At 47.1% G+C, this 13,660-nt stretch overlaps 1 protein-coding gene across 2 annotated transcripts in view; it reads right to left on the bottom strand.

Annotated features, from left to right (window-relative positions):
- Positions 1-13,660, bottom strand: part of PRDM16 (PR/SET domain 16) — a 229,849-nt gene that overhangs the window by 87,520 nt on the left and 128,669 nt on the right. For both annotated transcript variants that reach the window (XM_042831637.1, XM_042831636.1), the window contains one exon: positions 134-184. In XM_042831637.1, the coding sequence (XP_042687571.1) occupies positions 134-184 (51 nt within the window). The remainder of the gene's footprint in view (positions 1-133; positions 185-13,660) is intronic.

Genomic DNA, 13,660 nt, shown 5'->3' with positions numbered 1-13,660 from the left:
GAGCAAACACTGGAAAGGTTTTAGGACAATTATTGTGATGCATGGTTCAAAATTACGAGCAGAAAAAAAGAAACTGGGCGTATTTCAAAGCCAGGCAGTAATACAAATTGCATAAAATCAAGCCATGTCCTACCTTCTTTATACTGCCCTCCTGGGAGGTCACCTCGGGATCAGTCAGTATTTGCTGTGAGAGAAAAAAAAAGGAAAAAAGTGAAGTTGGATTGCAGCTAAGAATATTATAGAATAATACAGATTATTATTATTATTATTACAATTATTATTGTTATTACACAAGGGCCACAGCTCTCAGGTGCACAGCCATTGCAGTTGGTGGCTCAGAGGCTGGCATGGGGCTGCCTGTGGCCACGTTCAGGTGGGATGGACTGAACTGACAGGCTTCAGAAATGTTGGCAAACGCCTCCGAGCTCAGCTGGAATAACAGCACCGTGTTTTAAATAGTGGGAATCCTAAAGCATTCTGTGCTTTACAACAGCTCTAATAGATACTGAAACTGTGGTTTGGAAAGCAGCTGAGAGCAAATAGGAGCAAGAGGTGAACGGCAGAGCAATAAAATCCCACGTGCTCACGCGCTCGTGTGTGCAGTGCACAGGTTGGAAGGTTGGAACACCTCCATGGGACGGCGAATGACACCCATGACATGAATGACACCATGCATGGCACTGCACTGCGGGAAGGGCTGGTGGCCTTGGAGCATCCCCAGCCCCTCTCTGGGAGCTGGTGGATACTGGAAGCCCTTTGAGAGCCATGGCAGAGCCCTGCCCACAGCTGGCTGTGCTGAAGGACCCACAGCCACCACAGTTGCCCCCAGACCAAGACACCTCAACTGCAATTATTATACACAAAACACCTTTAAACACAATTGGTTAATTACGTGCATTCAGAGTGCATAATCCACCCGTTCAACATGCCCATAAATGTGGATGGTGGAAAAAAAAAAAGAAAAAAAAAAACCACGCTGAAATGAAGTGCAAATTGGGCTGTGGTGTAGTCCTGTATAAACAGGCTTAAGAGTCAGGAATTCCTGAGTCTGGATCTAAATGCCAACACAAGCTTCCTTTTGTTGGTTTGGAGAGATCTGTGCTCATTGGGCAAGTTATGGGCTCTCAAAGCAAATTGTTTTTTTCCCCTTCAATTCAGAGCAGATCCCAAATTTTGAAATTCTTGGAGAACAAAAAGATCTGCAAAAAGTACTTTGGACACATTCAAAAATTGTCCTTCTGCAGCACAGCATCGTGGCTGTGCATCTGAACGCTGCTTGGTGATGTGCCCAGAAGAAGCCGGCAGGATGGGCACCTTGGGGCAGGGATGCTGCCCAACCATCACCAGGTTCTGACAGCCTTCAGAAGCCCTCCTGGGTGGTTCGGGAGGGAAGTTCAAGCTCCTCGTTCTGCATTCCCAGTTTGGAATGAAAACAGTTTGAAAACAGAGGCTGAAGGGAGAGCTCTGCAGCAGCAGAACCTGGGGCACACAGCAGGACTGAGCGCTACCTCCTAATTAAACGAGAGAGAAAGTACCAGATGTGATGTTTATTAATAAGAATAACAAAAGATACTTTGAAAATCTACTCATTGGGTAATTTTAGCTCAGGCTGGATTTCATCTCATCTGAATGCCATAATCCTAAATAAAGTGCTTGACGTGTACAGTGGGCTGCAGCCTTGCAGTTGACCCAGATGTTCTGAAACGTGCTCAGAATTTACACTGCACCCTTTTTCTACCCACTGATACGCTGACTTCAGCCAAAAGCAATACAGCGTGGCACTGCTAAGGCTTGGGAACCCAATGGAGGTGCAGCAGCAATGCTTCCCTGCGTTCATTTCCTGGGCTCTGCACACTGCTGGCAGTGGGATCCTGCCTGAGCTACACGGGTGAGGGATGTGCTATAATTTTTGCAAAGCCCCCTGAATGTATACTAAACATGTCAAGTAACACCATGTGATTCTTTTTGAAAAACAGTTTACAAGCTGGCATTCTCCAGCTGCAGTTAACCCTAATTTGATTACATTACCGAGACAGATCACAATGAGCTTATGTAAATAGTAACGTTATCCATTCATTCCGTGAGCTCAGATAAACTGTCATTTAAAAATAAAAAAAATAAAAAAAAAGAACTCAAATAGGCCTGATGCATTCAGCACAGCCTGCCCCCGCTCCACCACTGAGAGCTGGGGATGTTAGCAGTATTTCCATGTTTGTACCAAGCTGGAAATGCAAGAGGAAGCCCGATGGTAGCGCAAAGCTGGCATGTGGATAGCAGCACTTCTTTCAGTGACTGGCTCTTCGCTGTCATCTGACCCTCATTCAGCTCTAACACACCCATCCTGTACAGCATCGTGCCCAACTGCCTGGCCTTACTGAGTCCCTCGCTAACATTCTCCTCTCCTGGCACCTGAGGGCAGTTTTACAAACCTGAATAAGGAAGTGGAGAAAAGCTGTGATGTGTGATGTGTTGTTCGCTGCCACTATTTGCCTGAGACGCGCAACCCGCTGCTCACTGCACCACCAAATCCTGCAGTGAGGAGCTGACCTGCTCTGCACTGACAGCTCTGCCGGCTGCAGACGCACAAGCAGAGAAGAGTTGTTTATTTATTAACTATTCTCATAACAATCCATTTGCCAATTTCAAAGTGAAACCAGAAAGCTGATCCGTGCAAAACGCATCGCTGTCACAGCAGCTGCTGCTTTCCCAGCTCCTGCAAGAAGTCTGGCATCACCTATAAAGGCCCTCCCCAGCGTGCAACCGGGTCATCAAAGCCTTGCTGCTCCTTCGTGGCACCTGCTGATATCAGTTCCTTTAGATACGTCATCAACCAAAGGCATTCGTTGCCCTTCATAGCACAGATCTTCCAAATGGCACCATTGGGACCAACACAAAATCTGCTCTACTGCATATACCAATTTTTAAGCAAAAATAAGCAATGAAACAGCTCTGAATTCTGTAGAAGAAAGATATCCACTTGAAAAGCTCATAAAGTGAGTGCCAAGGGCTGAGCTGCTTGAAGTCGTCTGGAAAATCAGGCAAAACTCTCAGCCTTCTGCCCTGACAGACTGCAGAGCCACTCCATCCAATGCATTGGAATAATTCAGAGTCTGATTTATTGTCTCCAAAGCTACTGGGTCCTGAAATACAAATGGAAACAGCGATTCCCTCCTCTGCATGAATGCTACGTGCACAGTCAAGCTTTGGGAGCTGCAATTCCCTGTGCAAGGAGCATTAAGGGAGTCGATCCAGTTCACCAACATCATTTGAGCACTGGCTGGCAATGAGCTGATTTCATATTCATTTTAATCCAGATGCTTTCTGTGTAAGCATTACCACCTTCAGTTTACACATCCTTTTTTTTTTTTACATTCCTATACAGACACTTTTCACCTGAGCCTCCTGATGTCCCTTCAAGACTGTCGTGATTAATGCCCATTTTTGACACTCAACAGCTTTGCCACTACAAACATAACACTGCTCAGCTAGGAATGCCTTTAAAACAAAACACTGCCATCCTGAGACCCCCAAACGGAGCAGAAGTTATAAATGCTACTGTAGGCCAAGTGCCTTGAGCAGAAAGCATAGTGATGCTGTGCTGGGAGCAGACTGAAGGACCACAGGAACACTGCGTTAAAGAAAATGCATGTGGAATCCACACAAACCCAACCCTGGATTGCCAGGAAGCAGATTTCCATTGGTCCCTTACTGTCCCAGGAAGCAAACTGCCATTATTTCCTTACTGCCCTTTGGTTCCAAGCTGGGAGCTGCCCCATCACTCCCTTAACAGCAAAGAATGAACCTGGCCATACGGAGCAAGGAGGATGAGCAAGGATTTCTGCGAGCTGCCCAGCTTTGCCTTCAGGTGCTGCAGCAAAAATCCATTCCAGCACTTCCAATCTTTTTTTCTGTTTACCGTATTTTAAAAATACAGAGACTTTAGAGCACTTTCTGGCCCCAAAACTGACAAAATCTGGTATTTTCTGTAGTAAATAAACTGGTGAAACACTATTCACTTGAGGAAATTTTCAATATCCTGTCTTGGGAATTTGCAGCGAATGTGCCTGGAATTAAGAGGAAAGGGAGGAAAGCTCCGCTCGGAGAGGAAGAATTTCCTTTCCTGGCTGGTGAGCAAGGAGGATGAAGAGCACGGCCCTGCCTGGCACGCAGCGAGCCACGGGCTGGAAGGAGGATAAAGAATAAACCAGGCATTCAGTGCTAAGGGCAACCCCAGCACAATTGGGAACACTGTGGAGCAGCCAAACTGTGGTTTGCGGACCAGTAACAGTCTGCAGAGCCCTGGTATGCACTGCACAGACCATTTTATAACCATTTATTTTTCAGTGGAAAGTCTGAACAAAAAGGTGAGCTGGCACGGGACAGCAAATGCTCGATCCCAACAGTGATCAGTGGCCCAAAATTTCTGGCCATCGCAGGGAGCAGCTCTGATCAGCTCTGCCCTCGTGTCGCGTGGGGCTGTGCAAAGGAACCGCTCTGTTTGCTGACTTGCAGGAGAACAAACTGCAGTGCACTGAGGTGAATCGTTACAGGTTATTCCGAAGGGAGCTCGGGGAATGGGACGTCCTGAGCTGCACCTCAGACAGGAATCAGCTTCTGGGCTCTGTGAGTAGGGCAATGCCAGGGGAGTAAATGGTGAAAAGAGTGAATGCCAAGCATTGAGAATGTGCTGGAGAACAAAGTCTGCAAGAAAGAAAATAAGCCTGCAATTTACATACGTGGTATCGCAACGTTTTAGACACAGCTCCTCCATGACATCGCCATCAAGTTCAACTGCAAACACCAGGAAGTTAAACAGAATCTAATGGAGAGCGTTTGAAATAACTTCAATAAGCTGAGGACTTGAGACTTTCAGCCAAGACAAATAAGAGAGGGTACTGATTAGTAAATGTCACCATTTCTCCTGCCAAGCACTCAGGGGCTGGTGATAGGAGAGCATTACATATAATCTCGCAGTCTTTAGGGGCTGTTTGATTTTATATTGCATTCTTATCGGGTTCTAAAAGTCCAGTGTTAATGAGCATGAGAAACGCTCTCGATAGCTTGGCGGTTTTGCTGAAGGAGAATGTATTTCATTCATTACGTGTTCTTGGATCCAAGCTAGGGATGCATTTCCCATTCAGAGCCCCACGTCCAACCCCTGTCTATTCTTCTTCTCCATTTCAGCAACCAGGCATCACCTTTAATACCCATCTATTTACACTATTTAAATAAAATGGCTTTTACCAGCTCCAGAGAATGAGATCTTTAAGAAATCTGGAGCAGAGAGACACATTTACGTAAGGAGCCCACTGCATTCCCTTCTGCAGTGCAGAGCGACTCTCGAAAGAAGAATCAGTACAAGGGATGGTAAATTATTGGGAAAAAAACCAACAAAAACAGCAACAAAACAAGCCTTGCTGCTTGGATTCTGATGACCCACGAGGTGAGGGAAACAACAAACCCAGATAAATGAGAACCCTGCTGTGTCTCAAGCACGGTAGTGATGACAGCGCCGGGTGCTCGGCCAGCGAGCTGCAGGATGGGCAAAATCCCACCCCAACCTTTGGGGCTCCTGGGGAGGAGCTGAGCAGCTGCTCTGCCATGGTTTTGTGATGCTTGGTTTTCAAAACCACAAAACCATGACTTGCTCCCAGTCCTGACACCGTGCACCCCAATGAATCCAGGCGCTCCGAGCGGGAGCAGCCCTCACCTGTGCCGTCCCTGGGAGCACAAACCAACTGGTGTTGTTGTCAGAATGACCTTAATTATCCATGGCAATTATTTATTTTGTAGATAATTAACAAATCCTGCCTCTAATGAGATTTCTCAATGAATGGAGTCTTTTGTCTGTTATTGCCTACGTCTTCAAACACTTCCCAGAAAAGAAGATTGTAATAGAACACACGAGGAAAAAGTGCTTAAATTAATATATTGATTTTCTTTTCCAAATACATTTACAAATATCACTGTGAACTCCCTTTTCCTGGAGGGAAATTCCATTATAGAAACGAATTCTGACCAGCTGAAAGGGGCACTTCTCTGCATGCCCAGCGAGCACAGCCTGAGGACGAGGACGGATGCCCCCAGAGCTGAATGGTGTCTGTATTTTCTCAGCGTGCTCATCTTCCAAATTGGGAACATAAGTAGCAGACTGAGAACATATGAGAGCTTCTGTCATAACTGCAAAACAGTTTGCATTTTCACTCTGTCCTTAGAGCAAATAGGAGCGAAGGGAAGGTGAGGGTCACCAACTCCGGGTGCTCCCTGCTGCACAATTACATAACACAATCACTTAAAGGATCTGGAGCCATTTATTATCTGAGCAAAAAATCATCTTGAAGAGTGAAATGTAACGTTTTGGTTAACAGATAAAGCGTTGCTGTTTGCAGCCCTGTAAGTGGATTGGATGGTTAGCTTTAGTCGTATCCCATCCACCTCTTTTTTTGTTCTCGACCCTTTTTAGTTATAAAAATGACCTTGATATTGACAGAATAATATAAATGAACTTCCCCCGTACTTCCCATATTGATAACCTGCTTGTTAAGATGATCAGTAATAATCATAAGTAAATAAAGAGAGCTCATACATCATCTGGTAATGGCAATCCTGACATGCACTTGATCTGACGTATGGGGACCTCTGGGCTTTGGCTGACGAGCTCATACTTCATATTAAATTGCAGCCTGTGTATCCAGGACACACATTGACATATGCATCCATACAGAGCAGTGCACTCAGATCTCAATATTGAGTCATACCTGCTATGAGCAGGACATCTTACAAAGTGCTCGCAGATGGAAGCTGTGTGTTGAAATGGATTCTGCACGTACAGCATCAAGTCCTTAGAATAACTTGGCATCTGAACCCCAATCTCTTGTCTCCCTTTGGGTGAGGTTCACACAACAAACCAACCTTGGCAGAGGATTGCTGGGGCTGCACTCATTTGCAGTCCTGCTTCCACTGATTGACATCAGTATTGTAGGGAACGGGAAAGCCTCAGCACCAACAGAGGAGCCAGGAGAACATCACAGAACCACAAGGGTTGGAAAAGTCCTCTTAAGATCAAGTCCAGCCCCAATAACCCACGTTCCCTCAGTGCCACATCTCCATGTTGAACACCTCCAGGGACAGTGACTCCTCCACTTCCCTCTTCCAATGCCTGGACACTCTTTCTAAGAAGAAACGTCTTCCAATATCCAACCTGAACCTCCTCTGGTGCATTATATCTCACCTTAAAGATGTACCAGGGCAGGAGATCTCCTGCTCCAGCTCTCCAGCTGCAGAGCAGGGCCAGCTGCCTCTGTCCTCTCCCATCCCCATGCCGAGTGGCACAGCCTGCAGGCTCACTTCAACATAGTGATTACACAGTGAGGCATTTGAGAAAGAACAGGGAGAAATGACATCATTCCATTCTCTTCCTTACAGCCTAAAGAGACACTGATAAGAATTATGAATTGTTTTGCCACACTCCAAGAGTGTATAACCATTCTGTTTTTTCTTGGGCACATTTTCCTGCCTTGGTTCAAAATCCCAAGTCATGCCAATGAGCATCAAAGTGCTCCAGCTACCTGCGTGCAAATCACAAGCACAGACACAACATGCATGCATTCCCTGGATGCAGAATTCACCAGAAGCCCAGCTCAATGAGCTGTGTCCCTATCTAGAGCTTGTCCTCAGTTCCATCAAAATAATGGCCCTCAACGTAACCATAGCAGAGCACCAAAGCTGAATAGCTAAGCTGTGACACGTCAATTTTTTATCCTTAATCACACTCAAAGGAAAACAAAGCCAACATGCAACGTTCCCACCACTTTCAGAAGTTTTAAGTAGGAAATGCACTGTCTCATCTGGCAGCTCAGTGCTGCTGCTCATGCTATGCTCAGCCAGGGGAGCGCATCCCTGCCCAGTACCCAATGGCCAAGATGGGCTGTGTCACCCTGATACTCATCAGCAGGACAACCTGACTGTCACCTGAACATGACAAGGTCACAAGCAATGTGATGCAGCAAGAAAAATGGCCCATTAAAGCCTCGGAAGGCTAGAAGAGAAACATAAGGCTGATAATTCCCTACTTTATTCACAAGTGATATTAAGTAAATGATATTCTCCACTAAGAAAAGTTAATGTGGAATTATTCTGTGGCCAAACTTCAGACATTGGCACCATCCGTTTCTCATTTAAAAAGCACACAATGTTGTTTTATCTGAGTCGATAGGAGGTGCCAGGTGAGTTCCCTTTTAAGAGCTGGAGAAACAATTTCAGAGTGAACTGGATAATATTATGCTTGGAATGATAATATTGTGTTTGGAAAAGGTCAATATTTTATTTAATCAGCCAGACAGAGAGTGGGTGGCAATTTCAATGCATTTTCTTGAGACAGGAATTTAGGGAGTCCAAGCGGAAATCGGTTTCTGCTTTTTCCTCGGGCTCTGATGTCTTCCACAGGTAGAAGTGCAGGGGCTGCTGCTCGGCGCTGCCTGCAGGGAACGCTGCGTGCTTCGCTCTGCACCTCGGCCACGAGGCCGCACACTGCAGGGACTGAGGCAGGGATCCACCAGTGAAAGCTAAACAAATGCAACCTTCCCACAGCACGACCCACTCTGCTCTGCCCTGCAACCCACCGGCGCCAAAGCAATATTCGGGGCTGGCTGGGTGGATGGCATCCTCCCACCTGCCTGTTTGATGCTCTCTTTTTGATGTTACCCCAACACCCAAGCTGGCACCCAGCTGCCCGGTGCCTCCATGCAGTGCTGGAGCAAATGGGATCTGCCACATCTGGCAGACACCACAACAGCCACCCCCAGCAGGACGGCCGCTGCCTCCAAGCACAAACGGAGTTTTATTCCCTCAGACAGCAGCAAGCCCTCATCGAGAGAGAACACTGATTAAAAGAGCCAACAAATAACTAGAGAAATGAGCTTATAAATACGGCGAGCACTTCATTTCTTGAGGTCAGAAAACCCGGCCATTATCTGTCTGCTCACATTTTCTTGATTAGACATCTTCTCAGCAAAAGGCCTCGCAGCAACCACTGCACACAGGGCTGTGCCAGAGCGCCTCCCCAGTCCTGGCCGTGGGCACAGCTACTGGGCTGTGCTCAGAACATCCCGAAATCTCCACAGCAAACCTTCCCGGGGCCAATTACAAGGTGCACAACACCACAACGCTACAAAACACCAACCAAAAAACCCCACGCTTCTTTTTTTTTTCTTCTCATCACACGTTCTGAAAAAGCACACACAGCCCTCGCTGTTATTAAACACTGACACAGCACTGGGGAAAGCCTTGGGAGATGCAGCTCCGCACGCTGATTGAAGGCAGCGTTTCATCCTGTGCCAAAAGGAACACTGAGGTTAGGAGATGGCTCCCTCCATCATCTCATCACTGAGCATTTCTGTTTATGCCTTGCAAACTGCCACCGACAGCTCGTAGACAAAGAAACGTCCATAATGAATCCAGATGCTGGAAATGAAATGTAGTTAAGCCTTAGAAGAGGCTTTAATGAAGCAAAGCTTTTTTGTTTAACCGCCGGCCCAACGTAAATAAGCGCTGCTTTGAGTTCAGCTCAGAGATGATATCTTACCAAACAGTCTGAACGTGCCATCAAGGGAACTGTCGCCTTGTGGGGATGACGTAAAAGCAGTTTAACATTCCTACAACTCGGCTCTTGCCTTCCTCAGCACCCACAGCACGTGGGGCTGGTGGAGCAGCACAGCTCCCGGTGCTGTCAGCCCACACTGCCGTGTCGCTGGGGTCAACTGGTCCTGTTCTGACTTAAGGACAGGGGATGAACTCATTACTACCCAGCAATTCCTTCCCCTCTGCCCGTGGCACCTGCTGTAACCAGGCAGGATGTGAGCAAACCCACTGCTCCCCATAGCACACCGCTGCTGGGGGCTCATGTGGAAGTTCAACCTCCAGCCCAGACTCCTCTCTCAGCCCTTCGGGGGCTGTTCTGCTGCTTTGAGGTTTGGCAGTGGGTTGTGCTGAAGGTTAGGAAGTTGCAAAGCAGTATCCAGGGCTTGGAGGGAGTCTGTGGCATTTTGGATAGCTCAAGGACATCTCCTCACCACATCCTTTCATCCCAGGCTTCCTGAGCTATCATCAGCATTTGTGTTTAAGATGTGTTCTTAAAGCTCAAAAGTAATCTGTAAGGTTTTGTTGCTTTTGTTTAAAAGATGTGGAATCTCTTGTAAAACAATAAAATAATGACTTCTGGGATCGGGAGAAGCAATGGAATAAAGCAGAGAACCAAGAAGAGGACACACTGCATTACTCGGTTACGTACTTTGCTGCAGCCAACGCTGTCAATTTGCCATACATTTATAAGCCACAATTCTTTGCCCTCCCTCCCTAATTCAGACATTCACTCTGCTGGTTGGATGACAGTCACAATTACAAGCACCAGCAATACCCAGGCTGACGTTCAGCCGGGACACCACTCCATTTGGATCCTGGCTCCAGGAGATGCACTGCTGTGCTCCCACCTGCCAGCCAACGGTTCAGAGCGATGCTTCAGTTCTAAACCATACCAAGAAAACTTTGCAGTAACATACCTGAGCTGTACCGCTTGGTAAAGGACTAAGAGACCTCAGAAACAAGCAAACTAACTAAAAAATAAAAAAATAAAATAGAAAAAAGTCTGCTTGAGAGGGTGCACAATTCATGTTGTGTTTTGGAACAACTTCTGTCTGTACAACCTGCATCACGCTCTCTCCTACTTTCCCCCGCTGGGGATGCACAGGTGAGCACAGACAATAAAACACAGCCAAGGGAGGCACTGTTCCTAGCTTTGCTGCCAGGTATGGGTGGAAAACAGATGGCATTCCACAGAGTGAGCCCCAGCAGTGCAGAACCGCCCGCCATCCTACGTCGCTTAAGAAGAACAAATGCAGCACTGTTGCAACATTATCTCATGGGCCGTAACCCTGGCACTCTGCTTATATGCAGCTGAGCCATTTATTTCTCAGTTTTTGTGCAATCTGGTTCAATTATGAATTTGACTGCTTTCTTGCAGAACATAAAATCCTGTTCCTTGCATCATATAATTGCGTTCCATCACAGAACTGGTATTCATCATTGCCCGGCTGTCCCCCGGCCTAAAAGATAAACCATCCATAGGGTAATAAATGTCAAACTATGATTATTGATGCTTTCAATTAAATTGATTATCTATTTGAGGTGCATAGCATGGTGATTTATTGCTGTCTCTTTATGTTGCACTTGGCACAGCAGCCTCCCAGAAAGGTGAATATTTTGATTTCCATAGATTTTCTATCTCATCTCACTCTTAAAGGGCCCACCATCACCCCGGTGCTTGGCACCTCACTGAGCCTGGGATCTGCCACCTGTTCTGCTGCCTTCTGCAGAGCGAGGGCAAAGTGTGAAAACAGAAAACAAAAACTCACTGCTAAATGCTAATGGAATAGCGGAGTGCATCCTGCCTCGCGTTCCTCACTCAATAACATTTATTATTTACAGACTGTATTAAACAGAAAGCTCTGCTGAGTGCCACACACCCCAGCAGAGAGATGCAATGACCTTCAGTGCATCACTGCCTCTGTGTTATTATCAGTGCCAGGTAACAGCAGCGATAAAACTGAAAGGCATTTGCTCACCAATAAGCAGCAGCTGCTGCTTTACAAGCAGTGCTTCTGTTGGCTGTGCCATGCTTAAGGTGACACAAGTTCACCTTTATCTGCTCATTCCTTGAAGAAATGCCCCAAGTGTAGGCAGCCTGGAGCTGACTTCACTGTTTGCTTTTTCCAAGGAGCAAACCTGGCTCAGAACTTCCCACCACCTCCCCAGTGCCATCAGAGCTCTCCAAGTCAACTTGCTCTGCTATCGAGAAAGCTATGTCAAATATTTCCAGGCAGGACTTGGAGAAAATGAGTAAGAAACCCCTCATCTTCATGGGGAAAAAAGAAATTGAGAGCTGATAAGGCGTTGACTTCAAATGTAAAGCAAAGGTAGTATTTTCTTCTGCCACTGCCTACTTGTAGTACTTTGAAGGAACAGGAGAGCACCACGTCCAATCACCCTCTGACTGCACTTCCTGCACTTGCACTGCCCCAGCCAGGTTTCCCATCGTTTTCTATGGGGAGCACCAGAGAGCAGGGCTGAAGCACTGCTGTCTGCAGAGTGCAAAGACGAGTCTGCCTCAGACCTCGAAAATAAGTAAATACAGATAAATGATGAGCAAAGAAAAACAGAGAGATTGCTATCCCACTTCTACAGACAAGACTCAGACATGAAATTAGGTGACGTGCCAAAATCACAGCGTCTCCAGCATTCAGAAATTGAGTTTCAAGCTCCTTAGACCTAATCTTAACAATAAGGCTGTCACTCCTCCTCAGATGCAGGCACCTTTGACCCCTCTAAGCTCAGAATTATACACACATCAATTCAGACTTTGAAGCCTGGCTTATCTCTCAGTAGTGTAACTGTCCCCTTCTCCACAGCCAGCAGAGCTATCTGAGGGAAAGATAAATGAGCAGGGAAGAAAGAAGAAAAGCAAAGACCGTGCAGCTCGGCGGAACCCCCTGATCTGCATTTGCTGCAGCAAGAAAGTAAATCATAGGACCATGGGATCATTAAGGTTGGAAAAGAACTCCAAGATCACCTATTCCAACCGCCCACCTGTCACCAATGCTGCCCACCAAATCATGTCCAAAAGCCTTAAGTGCTGTTGCTGTGACATGGAACAACCCATTGGTCAACCACTGGTTGGGCATTGGCGCAGGCTGCCCAGGGAGTGGCATTCACTGACCCTGGAGGTTTAAAGGACTGCCAGATGTGGCACTTGTGGGTACGGCAATGGGTGTCAGTGATAGGCTGGGGTTGGACTTGATGGTTTTGGAGGTCTTTTCCAACCTTGATGGTTGTAAGGTTCTACCAGTGGGTTCGGTCGAGGGCTTTGCCACAAAAACAGGCAGGCACACGGAGTGCAAGGATTGTGGCCAGTCCTGCCCTGGAAGGTGAGTAAGAGAACGTAAGAGTGGTGTCCATAAGGTGTGCGCTGCAATGATAACAACACCCTGTGGACAAGATGAGGGTATTTTTATGGCTTGAAGAATGAGCCTGCAGGCCTGGAAGAAAAATAAATGACAAAAAAAAAAAAAAAAGCTGGCAGGCAGCAGTTTCCCTCCCCAGCACATCATGAGCTCCCAGAGGCACAGAAATGAGCCCTGCGAGCAGAGCTGAGTGGCTCAGGCAAGCAGTCAGCAGCAAGGAGGGAAGGTGTTTGCCTATGCAAAGTGCCCCGTGCTGCCAGCACCCAGCAGCACTGCCAGCACCCAGCAGTGCGTGCTGGGGCCACTGCAGAGCACTGCAAACACACCAAGTGCCAGCAGCTCCATGCAGTGCTGCTCCTCTGCATTCCTCAGGCACAGATGCAGGGAGGAAAAGAGAGCACTTTCTGAGCATTTAGTGCTGCTTCTTCTGCAACGTTTTCCTTAAAATCATTTTTCAACTTGTACGGGGAAAGTTCCAAATCAGAAAAGGAAAACCGAAAGGTTGGCAGTGATGGTGACTCGCTGTGTTCAGACTGTGCATGGCAGATCTTCCTAGCCAGCCCCAACTCACACTTCCTACACCCTCCCAGAAAGCCGAATCAGCCCCTCCTCCCCTTCCCTGTCCTCTCCAAGGGGCACTCCTGCAT

The sequence above is a fragment of the Centrocercus urophasianus genome, unplaced genomic scaffold, assembly GCF_019232065.1.
Source record: "Centrocercus urophasianus isolate 14NV4802_14NV808 unplaced genomic scaffold, USGS_Curo_1.0 seq_36, whole genome shotgun sequence".
In the NCBI taxonomy this organism is placed as follows: Eukaryota; Metazoa; Chordata; class Aves; order Galliformes; family Phasianidae; genus Centrocercus; species Centrocercus urophasianus.
The sequence above is the reverse complement of the archived record's forward strand: the minus strand, read 5'-3'. Positions and strand labels throughout refer to the sequence as shown.